Source organism: Epinephelus fuscoguttatus, linkage group LG14, assembly GCF_011397635.1.
Source record: "Epinephelus fuscoguttatus linkage group LG14, E.fuscoguttatus.final_Chr_v1".
In the NCBI taxonomy this organism is placed as follows: domain Eukaryota; kingdom Metazoa; phylum Chordata; class Actinopteri; order Perciformes; family Serranidae; genus Epinephelus; species Epinephelus fuscoguttatus.
Window position 1 is genome coordinate 21737574 of NC_064765.1, and position 27460 is coordinate 21765033.

The following is a 27460-nucleotide window of genomic DNA, read 5'->3' on the forward strand; positions in this document are numbered from 1 at the left end:
AACTACAACTTCCGGGATTGTCACGTGACGCGCACTTGCTAGAAACGAGTTTTCCCATACACAATCATTGGAAAAGCAGCTTTAAAATGGTGAATACATTTTTCTGAGCGGCACAATCCCCATGAAATGACTATTCATATTATCAGAACTGGATCCATCAATTCAATAGTATCTGGAAAGTATTTAAGGGCCGTGTGCTTAATTTATTTAATCCCATTCGTGTGTGCGGGGCACCAACAAGAAGTCAGCCCGCTCCACTCCACTCCGCATGGCGTGTGCGCCTAAACGCGCCCAGTGAGCAACTTTCATAGGAATGAATGGGTCGCCATGTTGGAGCGTCGTATCCACTTCTCTTAAATACATCAGAGCTACACAGACAGGACCCGGATGTTGCAGGTTGCGTACTCGAAAATATGACATCATCCCTGTAGAGTTGTGGCTGCTCAGGCTACAAAACACGAGGCATGCATGCATGCAAGAACATGGTGTCCCAAATTAGAGATATAGGCCTAACCTGCACATCATTTATCAAAGATCTGTAATAAGTCGAATGTAGCTGATGTGAAAAAAAAATAATCTACAATATCTTGCATCCACAGTGATGTGGGTGGGCTTATATCTTCTGTCATATCATAGATGACAGTGTTTTGATTGGGCACAGTTTACAAATGGGATAAATTTAAAGGATTCATGAATTCAAATGTATATTTGTATGATGTATGGAGCAGTTTAATATTATGTAAAATGGAAAAAGAAGGATCTTCACACTGTTGTAGGGGTGGGGCAAGTGAACAGTTCCTTGGAATCAGCATCACAGACAACCCAGCATGGTCATCAAACAAAAACAACCAAAAATGAAATTTAAAAAAACTCAAAAATGGCTGTGTTTTTTAATAAAGCCTAAGAAGGCAAAATTCCTTTGCGAAGTTCTTGTTAACTTCTAAGAGGAGCAATAGAAAACATCCTGACTGTAAACATTACAAACTGGCATATATGTACACAACCCAGGACATGAGGGCTCTGCAGCAGGTGATTAAAACCACCCAGAAAATCACTGGTACCTCGAAGTAATATTTGATTTGTCTTTTGACTCCCATATTAAACAAACCTCACAGACTGTGTTTTTTTCATCTGCATAACATTGCAAAAATTAGGCCTATCCTGTCCCCAAAAGATGCAGAAAAATTGGTCCACACTTCTGTTACCTCTAGGCTGGATTACTGTAATTCCCTATCATCAGGTTGCTCTAATAAGTCTTTAAATTCTCTCCAGCTGATCCAGAATTTGGCGGCACATGTGCTGACAGGAACTAAGAAACGAGATCACATTTCTCCTGTTTTAGCTTCTCTGCACTGGCTCCCTGTAAAATCCAGAAGTGAATTTAAAATCCTTCTCCTAACTTACAAAGCTTTAAATGGTCAGGCTCCGTCATATCTTAGAGAGCTCATAGTGCCTTATTATCCCACCAGAACACTGCGCTCTGAGAACGCAGGGTTAATCGTGGTCCCTAAAGTCTCCAAAAGTAGATCAGGAGCCCGAGCCTTCAGCTATCAGGCTCCTCTCCTGTGGAATCATCTTCCTGTTTCGGTCCGGGATGCAGACACCGTCTCCACATTTAAGACTAGACTTAAGACTTTCGTCTTTGATAAAGCTTATAGTTAGGGCTGGCTCAGGCTTGCCTTGTACCAGCCCCTAGTTAGGCTGACTTAGGCCCAGTCTGCTGGGGGACCCCCCATAATACACCGAGCACCTTCTCTCTCTCTCTCTCTCTCTCTTTCTCTCCTTTGTTAACATTCATGTCCTGTTACTGCATCTTGCTAACTCGGCTCTACTGCATGTCACTAACTCAGCTTCTTCTCCAGAGCCTTTGTGCTCCACTGTCTCGCAGGTTAACTTATATCACAGTGGTGCCTGGATAGTGTGACGTGTATGGTTGTGCTGCTGCCATGGTCCTGCCAGATGCCTCCTGCTGCTGCTGTCATCATTAATCATACTTCTACTGTTATTATACACATATGATTATTGTCACATACATATACTATCATATATTAATATATACTTACAACATATTGTACCACAATAGCCGTAATTATTATTATAATATTATTACTTAAATTAATGTTGTAAACTACCGTCTGTCCTGCATCTCTCTCTGTCTCTCTCTGTCTCTGTCTCTCTCTCTCTCTCTGTCTCATTGTGTCATACGGATTACTGTAAATTTATCATGTTGATCTGCTTTGTACGACATCTATTGCACGTCTGTCCATCCTGGAAGAGGGTCCCTCCTCAGTTGCTCTTCCTGAGGTTTCTACCGTTTCTTTCCCTGTTAAAGATTTATTTGGGGAGTTTTTCTGCTGTGAGGGTCCAAAGGACAGAAGGATGTTGTATGCTGTAAAGCCCTCTGAGGCAAATTGTTAGTTGTGATATTGGGCTTTATGAATTAAATTGACTGATTGACTGAATCTACTGAGCATCAGTAATCATGGTGACGTGAGGCGCAGAGCCCTACTAAGAGACATTATCTGCCTCAGCAACACCTTGTTTACTCTGCTGCCGTCTGACAAGTGATACAGAGGTACCTGCTGTACTACCGGACCTGGTCTTCTTTCCTCAGGTTGTGAGACTCCTGAAGTCCATCTCATTCTCCACACTCCACCATAAATAATCAATTATTTTTGTTTGTTTTTTCTTTTGTAGCATACAACTGCGTTTCAAATGACAATAAATTCACCTTAATCTTAGATAAGGAATTGCATAAGCCTATACTGATAACCTGCCTTAGTTCCTCAGCAGCTTCTTGTCCACAAAGTGGTCAAATTTAAGTATATGAAATCTATATACAACAGTAAGTGCATAAAATATTGTGTGAAAGTTTTTTAACTTTAGAAGTTTAACTTTTCCTGGTTGCTAAAACCACAGAGGACATGATCTAAGTGTTGTCAATGGTAACTGTTACAGTGTCATTAATAATCATGTCATTGTTTTATGGTGTTCAGAAAAGAATTCTGCAAGTCAATGCTGCATAATACCTGCATTAACCATCTGTATGGCCTGTAATCAAAGAAAATTAACATTTTGTATAGATGCATGGCTCATTTCAAAGACACATGCAAAATACAGAAGGCTTTATATTGAATGCTAAGAAAGACCAACTGGTAATGAATATGATTCAACTGGTACTTTAAAGACTTGCCCTATATAATAATATTATTCAGGATTTTGCTAAAGAAGAAACTGTACCCCTCTTAATAGAATCCAGTGTCACGGTCACCTTTTTCAGTTTCTCCTGTTCATTCTCCATTGACCTGTGCATTATTGCAACTTAAGAGGCCATGGACACATTTTCCCATCTCTTTTTCGGTTGTATGATGCCTTTGTGTATTTGTGTATTGCCCTCCTGCACATTTGAACTCAATGAGGGTGAGCTTGATTTATTTTGGTTTTTCCTTGTCTGTTATGAAAAGGATTTTGTTTTGAAACAGCCACTTTTAGAGAAGTTTCTGTGGAACCGTTTTGGTTGACATTCATTATTGCAAAAAGCTGACATTTGCCACAGTGAGAAAAGGGCAGATTTTGTAACCCTTAAGAAAGCAGAAAGAGGAACGTGTGTTGCCTATCAAATTAAAAGCAGATAGATAAAAAAGACTGACTGACTGACAGATTGATTGGTAAACCTGCCTTAGATAGTGAAAAGATCCCAAAAACTGGTAATGGAAATATGAACTACTGAAGCACAATTGCATGTGACAATAAAATGACCTACCCGTAAAATTTCAACTAATAGCCTGGGCTATTTTTTGCTTAAATCGCTGAAACCAACAGGCCTATATATGGAACAGGCCTTTAACTCCTTTCACACACAACTCTTGCTCAGCAAAAATCGGGAAATACAATCAAATTGTCTATTTAAACCAGTATGAATATTACTTAGTTATGGCACCCGGCATACTGACGCAGCACCACTTTATCCTGTTAAAAGAGTCCTCATAACTTGGATTAATTTTTAAGAAAAACCCTTGTGATTCCTTTGATCTGAGGACCCTTACTGACTAAAGGAATATGAATAACTTACAGGGTAATAGTGGAATTAACAATAATTTGAGGTAGCCAACAATCCTGTTTATAGGCTGTCTATAGAAAATGAACTGCTTGGCAACCAGACCAGGTGTCTAATTGAAAAAGGCATTAATTTGTCAAAATGTGTAGCCACACCAGGCTGGTAAATGGGACTAGGCTTGGGGTAAATCTGTTAAGTTGTTCTTATATGATACATATTCCTAAATTATTTGATTTTTTAATTAAATAATCACGCAGCAAACTCAGGGCCATGCAATATTCCAACATAGGAATACTGTACACAGTGCCCCAGCAGCTAATTTTGCCCCAGGGCCGTCTTGCAGGTTAATCTGGAGGACTGAGTGTGCTAAGCAATCCTGACTAAAATTCTGGCCTACATCTTCCTGAGACCCTGGGTCCTCATATCAGGACATCTCATTTTTGGTTTACTGGACCTTATACTTCATTCTACTTAACTTAGACCTGTTGTCCTTGTTCATGGACACTTTTTAGTCCCATCTAGTGGCCCTGGCAGTGCGCCGAAAAGACGGTCAGACTTGACCATCTAGAGGAAGTAAATGTCATAACAAGGTTTCTGTCAGTGAACATGCATAAGGATACTTTACACAATACACTAATCCATGTAAAAACAAGATGGCTGCTATATCTACTAAGCCGGTCTGCAGCCGATCCTGACACAAAAGTGGACAAGGTCCAAAACCTGATCACATTTTATGGATGAAACTTGTTTATTTATGATTAATAATGTGTGTAGTTTGAGATGCCAACAAATATGACTAGTTTTAGCAACAGTAACAAGCTAAGACACTGTTAATTAGGGAGTACTCATCTGAGGACACTGGGACTCTATCATTGTTGACAATGTTTAGTTTTTATACTTATCAAGTCCTACGGATCCCAGATAACTCGGAGAAATTGAAAATGCATACCAAACAAAAGCTCGGGTCTCAGGATGGTAAATTATGATGTTAATCCACAGGATGACCCTTATAATTTGTTGATCAATGTTAAAGTAAAATATACGGTGCTTCCTTCACACCATTAATGTTCTTCTTCTTTTTTTTTATGTAATTGTATTTATTTGGTAGTGATAATGCAATTTAACATAGTTTCAATACAGAGTATGGGACTGATGTGTTGCGCAGAGTTTATAGCCACTGATAATTTTCAACTCTTGTCCCTAGTTGGGCTTTTACATGTCGACCTGAAGTGTAATGAAAAATATACAGTTTAAAACATCATACAATCACAATGCACTAAAAACACGGAAGAACATCACAACATATAACACAATGCATATACGACAATATACGTTCATCTTTCCGTCTGCTGCTTCTTCAAGAACTGACATTTACCGAGCATTAATTTTGAAAATATCCGACCGGAAGTGACGTCGATATCCGGTGATAGCAAGATCTTGTCTTAAACAGTAGTGGTTAGCTACCAAAGTTAAATCTTACGTTTATTTCTTTAACACAAATGGACTGCTGCATCGTATCCGCCCTGTGGTATTTAATAGCACTTCATGCACTTATTCACTTCCTGTGTTTTGCTTTCGGGGATGCAGACTTCACTCTGCTGTGGGCGAGTCTGCTGGGACACAGGCCAGGTGAGTTCATGTGACCTGTCTGTCTGCATGTCTCTGAATGAGTGTCGTCTTTTATTCAAAATGGATTCACTGACAGCGTTTGTCTACTAATATTAGCCTTCAATGAGGTATCGTTAGTAAACCACTGATAAACAACCGTTAAACAACAGTTAGCTAACGTTTAACGGTTGATCCATGACCAACTGACAGGATGCTCCTCTGAGCTCTACAAAAGTCAAGTTCCACTTTTTACATATAATAAAAATTTCATAGTCTTCAGTTCAGCCTAGTTATATCTGGGATTGATTTACCCACGTCTTCATATGAAAGAGCAGAATGTAAAATTAATATTATTATGCTAAACCCAGACAGTAACCGGTATCTATAGCTGTCAGATGAATGTAGTGAGTAGTGTGTCAATGTTGTTGTGTTTAATAAGGTACTAGGAAATAAATAAATAAATAAATAAATATAGCACCTGTCATACAAATATGCAGCCCAAAATGTGTCACATGGCAAAATTGAAATGACACAGACACAAGACAATAAAATATTAAAAAAGCAAACTGACAAAAAAGATGATTAAACTCCCTAGAAAAAAGAAAGTAACAAGATAAATAGATAAAGTAGAAAAAAATGAATAGTAGAAATATAAAAAAAAGGTAAAAACCAGTGGTTAAAACATAAAAAATCAAGACTGTAATGTCACTCCACATTAGAAGCCAGATTAAAAAGATTGGTCTTTAATTTACTTTTAAAAATACAGAGAGAGTGCTAGCCAGTCTAATATCTAGAGGTAGTCAGTTGCAGAGTTTAGGGGCGTAAAAACAGAAAGCGATTTCACCAGTACTAATGGGACACATGAGGAACATTTAAAAGTAAAGCAGTGGAGGACTTTAGTGATTTGGGTAGAACATTAAATGATAGAAAATCTCTGATGTATGGAGGAGGAAAGTAATTTAAAGCTTTATAAATAAGTAAAACAACTTTAAAATCAATTCAAAAAGATACAGGCAGCCAGTGTAGTGACTTCAGCAGCACTGTAAAAGGTCAAATAATTTCCTCTGAAATGCAGTACAGTCTGAAGTGGCAAAAAAAAGTAAATAAACAAGCAAAAATGCTTCAAAACTTTATCTCTGTAAAAGTCACTGTCAGTGGTGGAAGTACTTTTACTCCAAGTACTGTACTTAAGTACAACTTTAAGGTACTTTACTTGAGTATTTCCATTCTATGTCAATCTTTTACCTCTATGTCACTACATTTCAGAGGCAAATATTGTACTTTTTTACTGCACTGCATTTATTTGACAGCTCTAGTTACAAGTTACTTTGACCATTATTAATACATATATGAATCAACTAATAAATTATAATATATTAACTACCAGCAATACATAAAGTTGTCAATTAATATGAGCTCTACCTTGACCATCTGCAACGTTCAAGTGATGAATATATTAGTTAATTAATCCATAAATTTAGGAGCCTATCCCAGCTGTCATTGGGTGAGAGGCAGGGTACACTCTGGACAGGTCGCCAGACTATCACAGCGCTGACACATAGAGACAAACAACCATTCACACTCACATTCTCACGCACAACCAATTTAGAGTTACCAATTCACCAATTAATCGAACCTGCATGTCTTTGGATGGTGGAAGGAAACTGGAGTACCCTGAGAAAACCCACACTGACATGATAACATGCAAACGCTACACAAAAGGGATCCCCCCACCCCAAAGTTCAAACCTGCCACCCCATGTTCAATCCAGGAACCCTCTTGCTGTGAGACGCAATGCTAACCACTGCATCACTGTGCTGCCAGAATACATTAATGCATTAGTAATTACCATCCAATAATATATTAATCTGAAATTAGCCATTCTGCATATTGGGAACTTTTACTGCTGGTACTTATTGTTTACTTTTATGCTATCACTTTTGTACGTTTACTTGAGTGATATTTTGAATGCAGGATGTTAAATAGAGTATTTCTACTCTGTGGTACAGTTACTTTTACTTCAGTAAAAGATCTGAGTACTTCGTCCACCACTGTGAAGCTTCCACAGAGTTATTATAGCAAAATATGTAATATATCTTAAATAAATGCATTTCTTGAATTGTTTTGAAGGTCCCTAGAGGAGATCAAAACCAGTTGTGGTCTAATCCACATAAAAAAAAATAAATTGAGGCTCATGTTGGCCGATGGTGCATATCACATGAAGTGTTGAATGAGTTTTTTTGTGTTTACCAGAGAAAAAGCTGAAAGGGCTGGTGGTGTGGATCACTGGAGCCTCCAGTGGCATCGGAGAGGAGCTGGCCTATCAGCTAGCACAGTGTGGGTCACGTCTCATCCTGTCTGCTCGACGTGAGGATGAGCTCAATAGGGTTAAACGTGGCTGTTTAGGTGAGAGATAAATATATATATATATATATTTATTATTATTATTATTGTTATTTTTGTAAAGCCTGGTTAAAAGAAAGTCTAATAAAAATTCACCAATATTTAAGTGTACCTCACCATTCAGGTGCAGCACACCACAGTAGTAGCACAAGGGTTTCAGTGCTGCACCTGAGTTTGTTTCATTTTCCTTCAGTCTTAATCAGTTTGTGACCAGCTGAATTCTTTCTGTCATTTATTCCTCAAGAGTGCTCCGACCTCCAAGATGAAGATGTTCATGTTCTTCCACTTGATCTGTTGGAGAGGACATCGCACAAGGAAAAAACAAAAACCGCGATTCAGTACTTTGGACATGTAAGGCCACCTCAGATGCTCTTTTACAATACAGTGTGTTTTCATCATTGCTGCGAGGACATTTCTGTTTGATTAACAGCTCAGTCAGGTGGTTATGCAGGAGGCTGGGTTGTTTTTAGCTGATGGTATTGTTGTAATGTGCCTTTATGTGTGTGTGTTTGTACATGTATGTATCTGTAATAATAATAATTAAAAAACTCAATCACAGTATTTAAGTTATTGGTTTTCAGTAACATAATACGTCTTTGCCCTGTTTTAAAGATGCTGATTTAATCCATAAACATTTCACTTCTGTTCTCTATGCACAGATGTAACTATGACTCAGCAAAAGTATCCTGTTCATGCACTGTAGGTAAAAATAAATGGCTTTGTCCACTTTTCCTTTTCAGATTGATGTCCTAATCAATAATGGCGGCCGCAGCCAGCGCTCTCTGTGCGTGGAGACCAGTGTTGATGTGTATGAAGCCTTGATGGAGCTCAACTTCCTGGGTACAGTCTCCATCACCAAGCAGGTGCTGCCTCACATGACGCAGCGAGGCTCTGGGAGCATTGTGACTGTCAGCAGTATTGTCGGCCTCGCTGGGGCGCCCCTGGGTTCGGGATACGCTGCCAGCAAACATGCTCTTCAGGTAAAGGGAATACGGATGATTTCATTTTGGAAAGTGTTTGCCAACAAGTTATTAACTCGCTATTTTTCAGGAAAGCTTTTTTTTTAATCACAGAGGAGCAGGTCTGGTTGATCTGGATCTCTTCTTAAAAATACAAAACAGTATTTTCCAGCCTGGACCCCATTTTCCCATGTTTTTGTGTCTAAGTGACTAATGGAGACAACGAGTTGTGAAATTGGTCCAGTATTAAGTGCTGCAGGCGGCAGCTGCAAAACAGGCTGCAATGTAACCACTTGGGGAAATTGTACACCGTCAATTTACGTCCATTAACAGTACTTGTTTTTGCCACAGATGGGTCAGATTGTTAATAAAAATGTCTGACAGCATTATGGAAAGGAACCCTACAGAAGTATAAAATGTTTTTCTTTACCTTTCGCTGACCCGGTCTGTTTATTAGTGTGTGTAGCCATGTCTCGCTCCAGGAGAAGTCTCGTTCTGAAATCTCAAGGACATTTCCACATTGCTAAAATCAGGAAAATAATCAGCCATGGCATTGAAAATCTTTAAGATAACACCATGCTATGTTGTCTCCAACACAACAAACTCTTCCCAGCTCTCCTCCTTCCAACTCTGACTTATGTTTTCACTTTTGTTTTTCCTGCAACAAGTCACCTCTTGCAAGATTTCAGAATGAAACTCCTCCTCAAGTAGGACTCGGTCACAGTAACAAACAGACTGGATTTATTTATTTATTTAGCCTTAATTTAACCAGTTTTTGTCCCATTGAGATGAAAGACCTCTTTTACAGTGGAGACCTGGCAAAGTAAAGCAGCAACACAGAGTTTCAACAACTTAAAAAGCACATAGATTTGATGAAATTAAGATGATCAGATTTCACCACAGTTTTAAACATAGTCAGGGTCAACATGTCTTGAAGCTTAAGATTATTCTGCAGATTGTGCCATGCAGTCGGTGCATAGAACCTGAAAGCTCTTCTTTCCAGTTCACTTCTGATTTTAGGCACAACAAAATACAAAAAGTCCTGAGGATCAGCAAAAGGTAAAGCTCATTGTTTTATTTCTCTGTAGGGTTCTTTACGTAATGTTGTCAGACACTTACAATAATAAATTTGAGCCTTTCAGTGCCAAAATATACACTTTTAGTGGCTGTACATTGGTGGTACATGATATCCTGGGTGGTTACATTGCAACCTGTTTGAACCCTGCACGCTGCAGTCCTCTCGCCCAATACACTTAGACACTAAAACATTGGTAAAGGGGTCTAGGTTGAAGAATATTAAAGTTTATTTTAACTTTTTTTAGTTTTATATGTACATCTTTTTACTGATTGTTACTGTGTTGTCTTCAGGGTTTCTTTAACTCCCTGCGGCCTGAGCTGACTGATTTTCCAAACATACTCATCAGCATGGTGTGTCCAGGGCCTGTACAATCACAGATTGTCCACAATGCCTTCACAGAGGAAGTCAACAAGGTATTAATTACCAACCTGTGTGTGATATAACAGTAGTAGTATTTCAGTGTGATGTTTTCACTGACCTGTCTTCCTTCCATTCCCCAAGCCCCTGTCTGCAGCTGGAAGCCAGGAGCACAAGATGGCAACAAGTCGCTGTGTGCGTCTAATGCTGGTGGGAATGGCCAACGGTGTCAAGGAAATGTGGATTGCTCAGCAGCCCTTCCTCCTGTTCTACTATCTCTGGCAGTACGCACCCACATTTGCCTGGTTTGTCACAAACGTGTTGGGCAGAAAAAGGGTGCAGAACTTCAAAGCTGGTCTGGTAGGTGTATTATCTGCTTTTAGTAATTCTGTGTGTGTGAAGTCAATTTGCATATTCAAAACATAGGCTGGATGTATCATCAGGGAGGTCTACTGAAAATTAAATGTCACAGTGTTTTGTGTCATGACTCCATGAAGATAATATGTGGGACAGTTATTTTTTTTCAGCAGAGGATCACCTAGTCCAGTTAAAAAATGATAATCTTAAAGGAATAGATCAACATTTTGGGAAATACACTTACTTTCTTGCTGAGAGTTGTATCAGACGATTGATATCACTCTCACATCTTACATATAAATATGTTGCCACAGATTATTTTAGCATAACAACTGGAAACAGGGCTCTGTCCAAAGGTAACAAGATCTGCCTACTGACACCTCTAAAGTTTTAATTAACAGGTTATGTCTTGTTCAACACACTCATAATAAATTTAAAGACCCAGGATTAAGGGGGATATATTGGCATAAATGGAATATAATAACTAGATGGATAGATAAGTAAGATCAGTGTGGAAGTGTTTAATACTTTGCTATGGATGATATGAAAGATATATGTAGAGATACCAGTGCAGATACTTTTATTTTGGTAGAAGGTGCTTTAAAATTAAAAGTAAAGAGTATTAAATAAGGAATGCTGGAAAATATAAAATATAAACAGCACAGAAGGTTAACTATGAAATGCTAACAGAGAGTGAATATCTAAGTAAATGCAAACAGGGTGTACATATCTAAAGAAAATGTAAATGCAAATATTGCTAACATAACCAGTAACTGAATGACAGTGCAGCAGCGTACAGACAGGTGAGCAGGTGAGGATTCAACTGTGTTTTCATTGGTGTAGAACAGGGAAACTCAGATTGTGTTGCACGGGGGCCACTTTTGCAGAATGACAGAAGGCCAGGGGCCAGTTAATAAACAAACATTAATAATATTTATCAGTATATATAGTAAATGAATTGCCTGTTTTCAACCTCTCAACGAGTGCTGTCCTCACTCATCTTTGCTGAGAGGCAAATCCAGTCCTTAACAGATCAGGTGTATGCATTTTAGGACATTCAGGGTTTAGCCCAGACTTGGAGGGGTCTGGGGGTGATCCATCCCTGGCATGATTTTGGATAAACAAGCTCTGTTTTGATGATTTTTTTTATGCACTCTGGCAGCTTATTTCCATTCAAAGTACAGGAAAAAATTTCAGTGTGAATCCCTTCATTATCATTGTGAAATAGAAAATGGTCAGCGGGCCACCCAGCACCCTGTCATGGGTAAGATTTGGCCCCTGGGCTGTAGGTTGAGTATCACTAGTATGTAATCACCTAAAACTAGTCGGAAATGTTGTTTCTACAGTAGCCCAGGACAGACAAATCAATCACTGGCTCCAATAAGGGCCTTCTGCTTCAGCCACCGTAGTCTTCCAACACGCTTGGCACACTCAAGAAGTTTGAGCTGGTTGCAATCTGCAGCCTCACCTAACTGCTTTCTTGGCTCTGAGCTGTTGCCAGGCAGCCAGCACAGACCACAGAAGTTACTGTTACTGGCCAGAAAATAGTCCAGCACATAACCCACCCTTAAATAATACACCACTTTGTTTTTTTGGCTGTTTTAGGCTGATTCTACCTTTGGGCAGAGCTGAGGTAGCTGGTTCCCTGTTTCCAGTCTTTGTGCTAAACTAAGCCACATTAACCATACAGACACGACTAGTTACAATCTGATCATGTGACTCTCGAAAGAAAGCAAATAAGCATATTTCCCAAAATGTGTAACTATATTCCATACGAATGCGCAATTACTCTTCTACATATTTAAGATGTATATACACCTGATCAAATTCAGAGACAGAAGCTCACTTTAGTCAGAACGCACCAGAAAGGCTCACATGTGAAGTTTGTTGTTTCTGTACGTTCAGCCTCACTACTGCACTCTGTATTGCTGACCTTGCTCCGTTAGATTTGGGAACAGGGGTTTCTCACTGTGTCAAAGGACTTAAAATACTTGAACACAGCAGAACGTGGCAGACACTATGCAGAACTGTGTCTTAACAGCTGGGGGGCCTCAGCTGTTACTGACCTTGCTTGAGTCTAATAAGAAGAAAACGGTGGCCAGGGTATGACAGTGAGCATGACTACTTACCCGCGGTGCCGACTGACTGACCAGTGTGCCTGTTGGCCTCTGCTGGACAGTGACAGCTGAGGGCCGTGAAGAAAGGTCATGTTCCAACTGGCCAGACAACGGAGCGTCACATGGTTATATTTCAGTAAGGTCTGTGACGTATCCTTTGGAGACAAAAAAATCATGACAAAATCTACACAGTGTTCCTGAACAGTGAAGGGTAAGGCAGTTTCAGGGTCATGCTTGTGACCACCACATAATTACACCAGATTTAATGTCACCAGGATGCAGTACATGTAGAGGTAGCTCCCCGTGTGAATAAAAATGTGCTAACAGCTAAACCTTTCTTTTGCAGGATGCAGACTCTGCGTACTTCACAAAGCCAAAGACCTCCTGAGAGTCACATCGTCAGGAGGAAAACACATTTATTGCATACCTCATCTTCGACCTGAACAGTCATCCAGCTTTTCCCGCAGAATGTCGATATCTTTGCTTTCATCTCGATGGAAAACCTCTAACACGTCTGCTTTAAAAGCTCACAGCTCTCTTCCCACAGCTTCGCAGGAGAGGATAGAAACTGGTACATTTTTATTTCATTATGCTTTCATCCGAAATGTTATGTAAATCCTATATGCTGCTATTCTAATATAACAAGCATCCTCAGATTATCTGAATTTCTGGCCTAAAGCCTATTTGAATTTATAACATCAGGATTATGGATTCCATGTAGGAATTAAAGACGACTACTAACCTTCTGAATCCGCTAATAAAATTTAGATTGAATCAGTTTTCTGCCCAAGTTTGTTCAGTGGAACGTAACAAAACTGCTTCTGCCAAGCTATTTTATTATAAGTATATACAGGTACACATATAAAAATCAACAATATGTACAAGAGAATATGGACAAATTCATCGAACGCTTCATTCTAAATTGTAAACAAGTGAATTGTAAACAAAACAATAGCACTAAAACAGTTTACACATACAGCGAGACATACCCAAGGCACATCCTTGATATCTGAACAAAACATTAATTAAAATTCTTGTCCCATTTTTGTGGACGGGGGGGGTGTCACCTGAAAATGGTTAAATCTAAAAAGTACAATAAAACCAGAGGTATTCAGCAGGTGCCATCTAGAGGGGGGAGGTGGGCCAATTTATTCACTTTCTTTTAAGCACAAACATTGATAAACAACCCACAAACGCATGTGCTTTGTTGGAAACATATCGGGGATTTTCCTCCTCTTTAATGTGCCATTCTAGGAGGTAGTCCACATTGTCACTTGTAATCTGTTAACATTTTGCAACTTGTACAAGAGTACAGTGGTGATGCCACTGCGTCTTCGTATGTGATGCAGGAAATGAAGCACCAATAAAAGTCTAATTCATGTCAAAAACAAAGCAGGTTCCCAACAGAATTTTTTCTGACGTCATGACTGATTTTGCTATAGTTTCCACATGAAAATAACCATTGACTTTGGAAATGGACGTTTAGCTGTGGTAGTACCGACTGAAAAGCATCTTCCTCCCTCTGTGGTGTGTTCGGCAGAGAGAGCAGAAGACGCCACAGGTCAGAGGCAGGGGAAGTGAAGGGGGGCTGAGGAGTAAATGGGGTATCCTAGAGGGGGATCGGCTGCTTGAACAGTCAGATTCCTCAGCATGAAGGGGTGAGCCTGAATGCTGTAACGCTCCTCGTCGTCATTAGTGGCATACAGGAGCTCCCAGGAAAGGTTTGCCCACTGACCTCGCACCCCCTCTCCATTCAGACGGCCCACCTGCACCAGCTGCTCCTGCAGGGACAGGACTCGCCCTGTGTATGTACCCTGTGGACAAGGACAGTCAATCACACATTTCACTGAGACTGGCTCTAAATTGCAATTTTAAGTACCCTCAATTTTACTCCAGTGAATGAATAAGAATAAGCTTTAGGTATTAACAGATAGTGTGGACAGGATGTAAACAAGGACTGTTGTGTGTAATTACCATAGCGAGGTCATGTCCTAGAGAGAATAAGAATGGTTTCTCCTGAAGGACACTGTCATGCCAGCCTTTCTCTGTCACCAAGCCAATGTACCAGTCCCTTTCATATTCCTCCAAGGTGCTGAATAACTCCTCGGGGGACTCCATGGGCCCTAGACTTGCTTGATCAAACAGCAGCTTGAAACTAAATCTGAAGGCAAACAAAACCACAGAGGCAGAATTCAGTGACATATAATTATTTCCTCTGGCATAAATAATCCCCATCTAGTGATCAGAATTTCAAAAACCCTGTAACACTAACTGCCAATTTTACCTGAAAGCCCGAAGTGCTAGCTGGTAAAGTTCTTTACTTGAGGAGAGCCAGTCGAGTCCTTCCGTCCACGGTATATCTCCACAATAGAGTCTGTAGACGTAACTGGGACTGGTGAAGGTGGACTCTGCTCCCACTGAGATGAGACATGAAAGTGCGACCTGTGCGTGCAGCTCTTTCAAGGCTTCATCCTCCTTCAGGGCTTTGGTCATGTCCTCTGAGGTCTCGCCCTGCACAACAGGTCCAAACCGCCCTAAGGTGAACCGAAACCAGTCCTCAGGAAACAAAGGCCTGAGCTGCAGCAGGCGGGATGGCAGCAAGGGTGCAGTCCTCCACCCTGTCGGTAGGTTGAACACCTCCGACTGGGGGCAGTTGAAGTTCAGCTGAGGGAGAGAGCCGGGACTCTCACTGAAGACCTCTGGGTTACGGCCTTTGTCCACTGCTGGCATCCCGATACCCAGACCCAGAGGCTGCAGCGGCTGCAGGGCAGAGAGAGCCATGTTTTCAAAAAGACTGTCCATCTCCACAGAGCCCGGCAGCGAGGCCCCTGTCTGCAGTGCTGTGTGTCCAGGCTGGACCTCTGCAGTCACTAACGCCACTGTCCGCCTGGCTGGTTGAGGTCCAAATAAGTCGTCCTCATCCGACCAGTCACCAAAGGAGGTCAAACTGGAACTGTCCTGTCTGAACCTGAGAGAAGACACATTGGATTCCACCACGACAGCCTCTGGTGGCTGGTTACACGTGGTCTGGGCCAACTGGGAAGACTGGGACTTCCTGCCTCCAACCCCTGGCCCTTCTTCACTGCTCCACATAAACCCTTTATGCTTCTGGACACAGTATCGGAGGAGCAACCAGACCAGTGCTTTCAGAAAGTCATCCTGAAGCTTCCTCAAGTTGTCATGTGAGTCAATGATGCCAGAGAGCACATTTCGGGCATCAGAGTAGACTCGCACTGCGAGGGCAGCACAAGGGGTGAGGGCGTTCCCCCAGTGCATGTTAAAGCCCTGGGTGAAACCAAGCCGCTCAGGGCGCTCAAAAGCAGCTTCGAACACCTCATCCACTCTCCGTGCCTCCACTGTGTGGCAAGATGTCTCCTGTAGCTCCAGACCCTGTAACAAACCGCACCACATTATGAGGGTCCCTGTGCATTCTTACAAAGTCCTAAAATGTCTTAAATTGAATAGATTCAAGGTCTAACGATTTTTGGAATCATAAGGGGAAGCATTAAATTTGGGCTGGAGCAAAATAAAAGAGCATGTCTAAAAGAGCGATTTTTATATCCTACAATAACAATTTCCACAACGTCCAATACCTATTTGTTTGTACATTCCACTTGGTAGGTGGCAGTGACAAAAAAAACATGTAAGGGTGCATTAATCGAGGTATGCAGGGCTGCACGTTAACAGAAATATTAGTATTTATTTTCATTAGATATACTGGGGCTAACTGAAACCATCCAGTGATTTGCATGAGCTGGGGCTGCCCCCTTAAAGGGAAATTTTGGTTTATTTCAACCTGTCCCCTTTCGTCCTAAATGTGTTTCAAGTGACTAGTGACATAAAAATAATAGTTAGCATGTTAGCCGTTAGGCTAGATACAGCCGGGGCGCATAGTAGCGTCAGACCTGTTAAAATGTAAGTGAACTGGCAACCTTCAAGTGCAAAGTTAGTCCACTAAACAAGCTTTTTTTCACATGGATGGATGGATTTCTGATCCGTTGCTAGCGCAGTTAGCTTGTTTACTTTGTTACTGAATGTCACTGTCGCACTGAACGTCCCGCTGAACACTGTTCAAACTCTTTACAGATAAAAATGAGCAAATAGTTGAATGCTCATATTAAACAGCCAAATTTGATCCAACTGACATAATTCTGAGTCAGATACAGCCCTTGAACGAGGTGCGATGTGAACTTTGTCAAACGCTGTGGTAGCACTTGAAAAAGTGCAATGCCCATCGAGTAGTTTGAAAGAAACTGAACAGTGAAGTGTTCTTTTATGTGTTGAGACATTTCTTAAGCTAAATAAACCACAAAAAGACAGTGTCTAGTTTGTCTCTTTCTTTTACTGAATGGTTTTATTTTTTTCTTTTAGAGGTGTTAAAGGTCTTCAAAAGACATTAAATTTGTACTGAAAAAAGTGCACTCTCTTTGTGTAAGCTTGTTGTAAATGACTGCAGTGACTCTTAATAGACAAACAGAAAGACACAGTACCTTAATGTTAACTGTACAGAAGCCATATCCTCTCTCCAGGATCATTATCCAAACCATACGGTCCTGAAAACGTCCCAGAAAATGAGAGCCTGGGGCTAAAGAACCTACAAAAGGAGAAGAAAATCATCATCTAACATGTAAAGAGATGTGATCTTTAAATTGAGGGCAATGCAGAGGGGAAACGCTCAATATATGTACATCATGTAACACTCATGAGCAATGGTGCACATTCCTTTCATTTTGCATTAGCTGTGCGTCCCTCTGCTGACTGTGTGGATAACATGGCTACTGGATGAGCTGCAGGGAGACGCGTACCATCACAGTCGTACAGGAAGGTCATGATACTGTTTTAACTGGCTGACTGCACAGAGATCTAAATATTACATCTGTTCTTAGCTCTAGCTTTCCATTAGTCTCTAAAAATTCATTCTTTTCAGACAAGTGAGCAGAAGACAGACGTTTATTTCAACACAGATGAGCAGAAATGGCAAGGTGATGGAGGCTTTTGTTTTAAGTTGACTAGCGCTTGCTTGGCTCAAGAATAATGTCATGTCCCATAATGACATCTCAAAATAGTCCCAGCCGCTACCTCATGATGGGAAGTGACAAGCTGGGTGGACTTCTTTGCCGCTTGCTGCTCCGCAGCCCCCGGTGTGAGCAAAGCAAAAGAACACTACAAACTGCCATCGTTAGACTGTGAGCATCAACCTAACAAGCGCTTATTCTGAATTATGCATCACAGCGACAGAACCCCGAGCTCACAAAAAAAACAAACAAACAGCGATGACATCACCTCGGCAGCTTTATTAAGTTTTGAATCATCAATCCATGAATAATGATTCTCTGCTTGTAATATTTGTTCTCTCCTGCACACTGAACAAAATCCTAGCAGCAGCTCTGTGCGGCCTAAGAGTATTACGCGGTTAATGGTGTGGAAATATTTGGATGTAATGAATACAGATCAGAGCTATTTTTTTTGGGTCACTTCACAGGAAGCTCAACTGGATCATGCGAGCTTGCATTACTGCCAGCGATTCCAAAGAGCTGCTCACAACAACATTCCTCCTCCTATTAAACCATATGAGGTGATGGTTCAGCGCTCTTTGATCTGCATACAGTCTCTACTTGACCTATACAAAGGTTTAGTCACTGCAATTAAAGTTCAAGTCAAAACATATTGCAGTAAAAAATATCGGTAACAATAATTTTTTTAATATTGTTGGAGCTCTGGAGACTGGCGTGTGTACCGCTCAGGGCTGCAATAAAAAAAGTCTGCAAAGAGAAATGATGTAACTCAAATAAAAATAGCAATTTTAGTTACACAGTGATATAAAATTTAATTTCATAGTTATAAAACTTTAATCCAATTTTCAGGGTTAATAAATTAAAAAATATAAATTCAAAATATTTTGAGAACTGCATTTATTTATTTTATTATTATGATCAATTATTAATTAATTTATTATTATTATTATTATTATTATTATACCAAACAATTGTGAGCTATTAACTGTTTTTTTTAAGTTTTCTTTCTTTTCTTTTTTTAAATATACAAAAAATTATTTGCAGCATTTTTTTTTTAGATCCGGTTATGATATACTTGCATTCTGATAGTATATTCTGATACATTTACAGATCTTATTAATGCTAAAACAGTAAACAGTGTTTACTTGTAACATTTGAGAAAGATTAAAAAGAAGGAAGACACCACAGACAGAGGACATATCAAGCATGGACAACTAACCCAGTGACCCTCTTGCAAAGGCCGTCCTCAGAGCAGAGGCCAGACTTCCGCTCATCTGCTGGTAGAAGATAGAGTCTGGGCAGGGACAGGCGGTACCTACGGGGCCTGGCCAACTGCGCTGAGGCCTAGGGAACCCCACCAGGAAGACGGGCAGGGTGAAGAGGGGCAGCAGAGGGGCAGAGAGCAGGGCAGACAGGGTCACCACCGCCAGCAGCAGCGGGCACAGGGAGGCATTCAGAGCCAACAGAGTTCCAGCCGACTGACGGCGCTGCTTCTTCTCTGTCCAAGATGTCACCAACACAGTCAGGGTGAACTTTAGCTTGGCGAGGAACTGGGTCAGTCTGTCGATCAGCAGGCCCACCTGGATCAGAAACACAGGGGCAAACATAAACGGCACTGAACCACCATCAGGTCTGATGTATACAGCATGTTTGAGAGATATGTGAGCTTCATTCGCTTTTTTTAAAATTAATTTTACTTACGGCAGCATTATTAATATATACTCAGCAGCCACTTTATTGGGTGCAACCGTAACATCCAATGCAATCTAATACAACAGCTCATTCGCAAACTCTACCTTGAGCGGGATAATGCTGTTTTGACTGACACTCTTGGAGAGGTATGAATTTAACTTTATCATTATTAGTGAGGTGGTAGTTTTCAGTGGTGTTTCACTTAACGGTTATACTGAAAGGTGTTTCCATTTACAAACATTAGGGGGAAAGAATATAAGACACATCAGCATTGAGGAAAACGTAGAATTTGTGGCAGATCTCTTACTATTTCAGTGTCACTGATCATACTGAAGTTGTCACCAGTACAGTGAAATTGGGTATGTTAACTTGTACTATGTGAGTTTGCTGCATTTGGTTTACTTTATTTAATCAAAAAGAAACTGTGTTGTAAGAGACCACATTAAATTATATAGGTGAACCTAATAAAGTGGCCATTTTAAAGATAAACTATGCAGTTTTTTTCCCTAAAAAAAACAAAAAAAACAAACAATGTATAGACCCTACATAGAAGTAATCCCTCTCAATCATCACTCATAACCCATTAGAAGTGTGTGGTGGTGTATTTTCCCTCTGCCTGTATGTTCTTATTTTCTTCTTACTTTCTGTGTTCAGGATGCTTATGAGTGTTAGTGCTCAGGTGAGGTCAGGGCTTTATAATAAGGGAACAACTAAGTGTCAGACCATAAGCAGCGAGACATAATGCTGAAAAAAGGCAAATATAATGAGGTGAAATGCCAAACAAGAGAAAATCTGGGGTTGGCTTTCACTTTTGCTAGTGAGCGTGTCTGTAAACAGTAACCGACAATCCTCCGTAGTGTATCTAATATATTTTTTCACTAAGGCTCTGTACTTAGCTGAAAAAAAAGTTGCAATGTTAGAAAAAAGGCGAATTTTTTTTTTATCAGAGGAACTGCCCATTGGTTCGACATCCCATTGTTCCGACCACATTAAACTCACTGTTCCGAAGTCCGTTCCAAAATCATCATGATGCCCTGTGGTTAAGGCCTGGATAGGTTTAGGCACAAAAACCACTTGGTTAGCGTCAGGAAAAGATCATGGTGTGGGTTAAAATGAAAAAGAAAGTGGCAAACACATAAGCCGTGAGCCTGCTCTGCCTCAAGCCGGTCGCGGTGCACCATACGCCCGCTGCGAGCTGTTCAGCACCGCGGACTGTCGGACTAATGGGATGTCAAACCAATGGGCTGTTGAACCAATGACATGGACCCTTTATCAGCACCCTGAAGACTTTCCATGTTTTAGTTTTGACAAGATGGCCCCATAATGATACAAATGCTTTAGACTAACGAGGTTCAGAAATTCAAGCCCTGCTCAGACTAAAGATTCAGCTAAAGAGATGAGTTAAAGTGTGCAACTACCTGCAATGCACTGTTATAAAAATCTGCCAGTTCACACCGATGCAACTAGAGACGGTGTATCATCTCTATGCAACAACTCTCTGTACCTCCGCTGTGTTTGCAGCTTTTCAGGGTTATTTTGTGGCTGAATAAAATTTATAGCTTCTTATAATGAGAATGAGGATAGTAATACTGGCTACAGCTGCATTTGTAGTAGTGATGAAACAGTGAAAACATAAAATGAGCATCATATGGGACTGTCACACAGTGGAGGCATGGGAAACAGGTGAAGTGCTTTATGTTCTAAAACCAGCCAGCTTTTTGACCAGCGGAGTTTCAGGTGACACTCACAGCTTGAGTCGAGCTCAGACTGCCTGTTCACACTGCTGCATTTTTTCTCTGCAACGTTCTAAAATAGTTTCATCTCATTGCGAATCACTGGTCTGAACTGGGCTTACGAATCTGATACTTGTCAAAAGTTCAGTGTGCTGTTCACAGCCACAGTGTAAAAAACTGATGTGGCAGCACTGTTTAGGTCAGATTAAAACTTGCAGATTAAAGCCCCTACAAGGAACTTTCATTTTGAGTTGATTTTGGCGACCCTGTGGACAAAAGCGGTAGTGTTTTGCTGGAATGAAGCCTGCATTTCCCATGAGCTCTAGCGCGTATTGTCGTAAAGACGCTTACCTGGCTCACGCATGTGTTTGTTTTTGGGGATGAATGAAACAACAAGACGGGAAAACTTTGCCCCCACTCCTATCGGGGATCCCAGCTCACCTCTGCTGTGCCCCAGCTCCACCTCTCTGGCGTAAGCGCCACCGCCGCCGGGGTAAATGCAGCGGTCGGCTGGTAAGGCTGAAGGCCTGTTTGGCGAGCACTTCCACGGCTTCTTGGACTGAGTATGGAACGGTGCCTCGCCTCTTTATTTCTCGGCACTCGCTGGACCCTGTCAACGCCTGGCTGGTACCTGTTGTCAGCCTGGATGAGGTGTTCCAGCCCCACGGCCCCTGTTCTCCTCGTCCCCGCTGGTGCGGGGTGAATCTGCACAACCTGCAGCCTCTGTGTGTGGCTCCCCAGACAGCTAACGCCATGGACCCGCCGGCTCCTGCCAGGATTGGGCTGGTAAATGCTACATCGCTAGCAAACAAAACGTTCATCCTGAAGGATTTCCTGACTTCCCGAGGATTGGATTTTCTCTGTGTGACTGAGACATGGCTGACTATTGGTGAGTCCAGTGCTTTCACAGAACTTTTACCCGATGATTGCTGCTATTTTAACTCCCTGCGGACGTCGGGTCGAGGAGGAGGAATAGCGACTATTTAAAAGAGTCACTATAAATCTAAGCAGCTAGGTAAGATGATGTGTGCTGTCTGAGTGCCGTAAATCGTTTCGTCCTGGAAGCGACCTGGGGCGGACCCGGAGACAGTTTCCTAAAGGTATGGATATACACTATATAGAAACAGCTTATCTTCACACCAATGGTCTCATTTGCTGTTGTAGGTCACGCTCAGACATCAGCAGTAACGAGAGACTTTTGCATATCCAGTTAAAAGTTCCTTGTGGCGGCTTTAAATATAGAATGTAGAAGGATCTAATGTGGGTTGGAATTAAAGGAAAACTGAATGTTGACCTCACCAGAAGAAGCTGAACTCCAGTACCCAGGTTGTCCCACCCTGGCAGCATGTTGCTTCCAGCTGCAAGACGCACCAAGACCACCACCACCATCTGCAGCAGAGCATCCTCTGAGCTCTGCCACACCTGCACAGCAACACAGAGCAATCACTGTGCTGAGCATAAAACAGGCGTAACCATCAAAACAAAACACACTCTGGGATTAAACACAATTCATTTAAATGGACAAAAAAAAAATTGGCAAAGGCACCGGGAAGATGTTTTTCAATGCCATATTGTTCAGTTATATTGTGAACAAAGCCCTATGATTTGTGCTCACATTAAGAATCTGCCTGGAGTAACTTTAAAATGGTCTTTATTGCGATAAATATTTTCTGCATGTTATGTTCACTTAGATTGTGAGCAGGAGTGAGTGTGAGCATACCACTCTGAAGGCTCTTGTGAATCCCACACTGAGGGAAGCCCCGTGGAGCAGCTGCAGAGATTTGTCCATAGACAGGAAAGCAATCATTGCAAATGGAGACACTGTGAAGTAAAACACACAGTAAGTGCAGGTCAGAAACACATTCACATACACAGCGCTGTTGTTTTCACATCTGAGAGAGATGTTACGATTGGAGAACATCAGACTTAAAGTACACATTATAACAAGCTCACCAAGATAAAGAAGGACTCTTCTGATTGCTGCAGCAATGTATAATCCTCTGTTCCTCTGCTTGAAAGTCTGCACACTGGACATGCCTTTAGGGTACAGGGGATTGAGGAACACCCCTCCAAATACATAGGCCCCCTGGATCTCTCTGAGAGCCCAGCAAAGGCAGAAGAGTACGAGGAGGAGGTAGCTGACAGGAGCCTGAGGTCCCGTAACCAAGCTCTGGGACTGAGCTGAACCGAGGAAGTGATGCAAAAGCCCTGCCTCCGCCATCGCCACCAGAAACAGGCTCAAATATAGCAGCAACTCCCTGCAGCCCAGATTCCAGCCAAAGGAACTGGAAGGAGGAGGTGGCGACCCCCCTCTGCGAAATCCACGGCCCCCAAAGGCTGCCCTGGGACCTCTGCAGAGTGTGCCAACCTGGCTGAGGTCCAGGCTCAGCAGAAATCCCATAGAGATGGAGAAGAGAACCACACCCAGTGTCGATGGGATGAAGTAATTACACACAGCTACGCCGGCAGATACACCAAACATCAACAGCAGCCTGTGGGACAGCGTACACACAATAAGTCAGGGCTGATGATACACAGGCTACTGTCACACTTGTCATTTCAATGGGACTATTAGAATCTGATGAGGATGTAACGTGAATGAACAAAAACTGTGTTTTGCTCAAACTGCTGTTGTGAAGAACACTGAAATTGCTGCTTTTAATCATGATATCAAACTGTCAGGCAGGCACACATTATGACTGGATTAGTGTGTGGTTTGGGTGGGTTTTAGATATTGTGCATTACGGCAATGAATAGAGAGGCAAAGCCCTTTCCCTTCCCTTCTGGTGGACCACCATAGGACTTTATTTCATTTTAAAAAAGTGTGATTGTCCATATAGATGTGCGGGATTGTTTAACGTTAAAGATTAATTTGTGCTCAAATTTGACTGTTTTTTTTTAGTGTTTTCTCACTTTTAGACTGATGACTTGTCTACGTTTAAACTTTGATTCAAACGTTAGAGAAACTAATCGTAAGTAACACCCTTTGTAGTCAATAGAGAGACAAAAAAATCATCAATCATGTTCGAATTGGTTTGTCAATCTAAAAGATAATTTTGCAAGTCAAAAAAGTTTGTTGTAGTACCATTTAGTTTTGTGTGAAACCGCTCAATGAACTACATCTCTCATCTTGCATAATATATGTCACCAACAGCAACATGGCCGTTACCTTGGCGCATTTTATTCTGTTATTCCTGAACAAGGAAAAAGAAAATGACTACAGGTCTGGCCACGCTGAAAATTTCAGCTATGTCAAATCAGAGTGCACAGAGGCATTGTAGCCTCAGCGAGAGGGAAAGTTATGCCCTTACGGAGTGTGTAGTTTTTCTAATTACTATTTCCACAGTCCCATACTTCAGCAGATTTACAACAAACTGTGACTTTCTTGACTTGAAATATTATCTTTTAAAATGACAAGCATCCTATGTTTAATTCATGGCACGACTGAAATAGGAGCAAAAAATTAATTGTCTCTCATTGTTGACTGCTGTACATATTTTTTCCAAAATATGGTCCCATGATGGTCCACCAGAAGAGGAGGGACTTTATCTCTCTGTAGACAGGACACCTAATAAAGTATTATAGTTGAAATCAGAGCTTAAAATTTATAGTGAAATGATGACCATAAAAAACGTTTATTGGGTAAATTGTTACAATTGCAATTGTACCACAACTTCAAAAAACAAATGACACAATGACTGCTCTACATATAACAACTACACAGACCCACACGGTATACTAGATATATGAATGACAAATAAAAGCACAGCCTTCATTAGTGCCAGATTCTTTATATCAATCTCAAGGCACAAGTGGGATCCATTGGTGTCATTTAAGAACACGTAGTGGTTGTTTATGTAGTTTAGAACTTTCTGATTTTCTCCTCAGTTTTTATTCGAACTCTTGACACAGCCAGAAAAATACATTCGTCATTATCAGTGTGCTGATGAAAGCCAAGACTTCAGCATGCTCTTTCAATATTTACCTTAGGTTGCTGGACATGGGCGAGCCTCCTAAGCCAAACACAAGAGCCTGCTCCATTCCCCAGAGGAGCAGGGCATCTAATGGAGGCAGTATACCTAGCGCCCACAGCAGAGGTAGGAAGAGGAACAGCACATGGAGAACCTGGCTGGCCAGTTGGAGCTCAGGGACAGGGCCTGCGAACCTAAATCAGAGCAAGACGCTGAGATGCATTATGGCAGAAAACACTGTAAAATGCAGTAGCATTCTGTAACAAGACATCTCAATCAAACAAGACAACTGATGCTCACCTGTCTGCCAGGTCCACTGCAATGAAAATAAAGATGTAAAGAGGCCGAGTGAGTGGGGTGATCTCATAAGTGTCCTGTGCCTGGAAAGTGGCTGTCTCTGTGGCTGTATTTACAATAAGGGAATACTCAGCTATACACAGTGTCACCCAACTCAGGACAAAGACAACGAGGGACACGCCAATGCTGCCGTAGAGAGCAGTCAGTCTGCTAAGGAGCAAATACCATGTCCCAAAACCACAGAGCACCCCAGCCAGTACTGTATGCAGCACCACATTCAGCCCAAACCTCTTCCCTGGGGCAATAAATCGGACTGTCTCTGGGCTGACACAGTGGGTGAATTCCACTTCCTCCTCATCAACCAGGATGTTGGGCGCACCTAGTCTCTCCACTGTGCCACTCCTCCGAGCAGCATACAGTGCCAGGGCCTGGACACCCGCTGCAGCCCCGAACATAAACATACCAGAGAGCACTGTGGCGTGGAGCTCCTGCAGCAGCTGCAGCTGGCAGAGCAGAGTACCAATGCCCCCAAAAAGCCATGGTGTCAAGAACAAGACTGCCTGATTGACGTAGACATATGGTGGGGCACAATAGCCCAACTTGAAGCGTGGACCTCCCAATACCGTCTGGGGGAAGCGCTTCCAGAAGAACTCCTGCTTGTACTCATTAAGAAGGGGCACATCTGGCCCCATTCTGACCATTCCCGAAAGGGTGGCAGGTCATCTCCACACAGCTGAAGGCGGGTGTCCATTCATCGTCCCGTAGACAGTGAAGCTCTCTGCAATGAAGCACACCTTCGGTTATTTATTGCCAAACAAACTGGTGATGCCCTCATACAGTATATCAGTGTTATTGTCTTACAACAGTACAACCTCAGGAGTAAATAATACAACTTTAAAACTGCAATATACTGTCAGCTATTTTTGAAGCCTGTATCTAGATGATTTTAAAAGTTGTGTGAACTTCTCCGAGCTCACTTCTTACAGCGGACATACTATAAACAGAGTACTGGGGTCACAGCAAACAGGGGTTCAGATGTAATGAGCACTATTGGGCAATAATACACCTTTTTATAGCTAATCTAGCTCTACTCCTAAACAAAACACATGCTTGTTGAAGCCCTTTAACATTCTGAAAAGCACCAGCTCCTCTGGCACCCACTTGTTTCTCCACCAATCTGATAACATTGGCAGAGCATCCCTGAAACTCTATGTTAATGTTTAAATGATTCTTAACTCCTTCTATAGTAACTCTCAGTTACAAGTGGGTGTTTTCATAATAAAACAATCCCGAATATCCTCTGGTTTATAATGTATAGCCCAGAATAGGATACAACACTGGAGCAACAGCTGCTGAGTTGCCATGAAAACACACCACAGAAGCTGTAGCTTGTGGATGCGCTAACGCGTAACTGTTCAAGCTAACACCCGGACATTTCCAGTCACACCTCACATAACCAAACCAGGTATTTAGCGAAAAGTAAACTGCTTTCTGAACCTCCCCGAGACTGTACCCATCTTCCTACGTTAGCTAGCTGTAACGTTATTATTGTTAGCTAGCGATCCCAGCCTGACTGTCCGTTAGCTTGCTATCACTAACAGGTAAATAATAGCAGGTTGGCGACCTGCGGTGTCACTGGCGCGAGACAAACTTACCGTTAACGGCAGAAAGACCGACTGCAGGTAAGCGTTGGGTGATATGTATCGATAAAGGTGGTATTGAGGGGAAACAGGCGGAAATCGTCAACATTAACGTTAGCTGCGAGCTAACCGCTTGAAAGCCAAGCAACATCGGCATGATACACAGACCGATTGTA

The 27460-nt window shown here is 41.7% G+C and overlaps 2 protein-coding genes across 2 annotated transcripts; one reads left to right on the top strand and one right to left on the bottom strand.

Annotated features, from left to right (window-relative positions):
• Nucleotides 1-5466: 5466 nt before the first annotated feature.
• On the top strand, nt 5467-13595 carry dhrs7 (dehydrogenase/reductase (SDR family) member 7). Its single transcript, XM_049596207.1, has 7 exons — nt 5467-5686; nt 7919-8071; nt 8313-8419; nt 8809-9048; nt 10396-10518; nt 10607-10822; nt 13283-13595. The coding sequence occupies exons 1-7, from the start codon at nt 5557-5559 to the stop codon at nt 13322-13324; spliced, it is 1011 nt and encodes a 336-aa protein (XP_049452164.1). The 5' UTR covers nt 5467-5556; the 3' UTR covers nt 13325-13595.
• An 880-nt stretch (nt 13596-14475) lies between these two features.
• On the bottom strand, nt 14476-27456 carry pcnx4 (pecanex 4). Its single transcript, XM_049596206.1, has 11 exons — nt 27300-27456; nt 25648-26422; nt 25362-25541; nt 23330-23868; nt 23097-23197; nt 22676-22798; nt 19171-19531; nt 17427-17530; nt 15221-16326; nt 14911-15097; nt 14476-14750 (listed from the first exon to the last, which is right to left on the bottom strand). The coding sequence occupies exons 2-11, from the start codon at nt 26343-26345 to the stop codon at nt 14499-14501; spliced, it is 3651 nt and encodes a 1216-aa protein (XP_049452163.1). The 5' UTR covers nt 26346-26422; nt 27300-27456; the 3' UTR covers nt 14476-14498.
• Nucleotides 27457-27460: the final 4 nt, after the last annotated feature.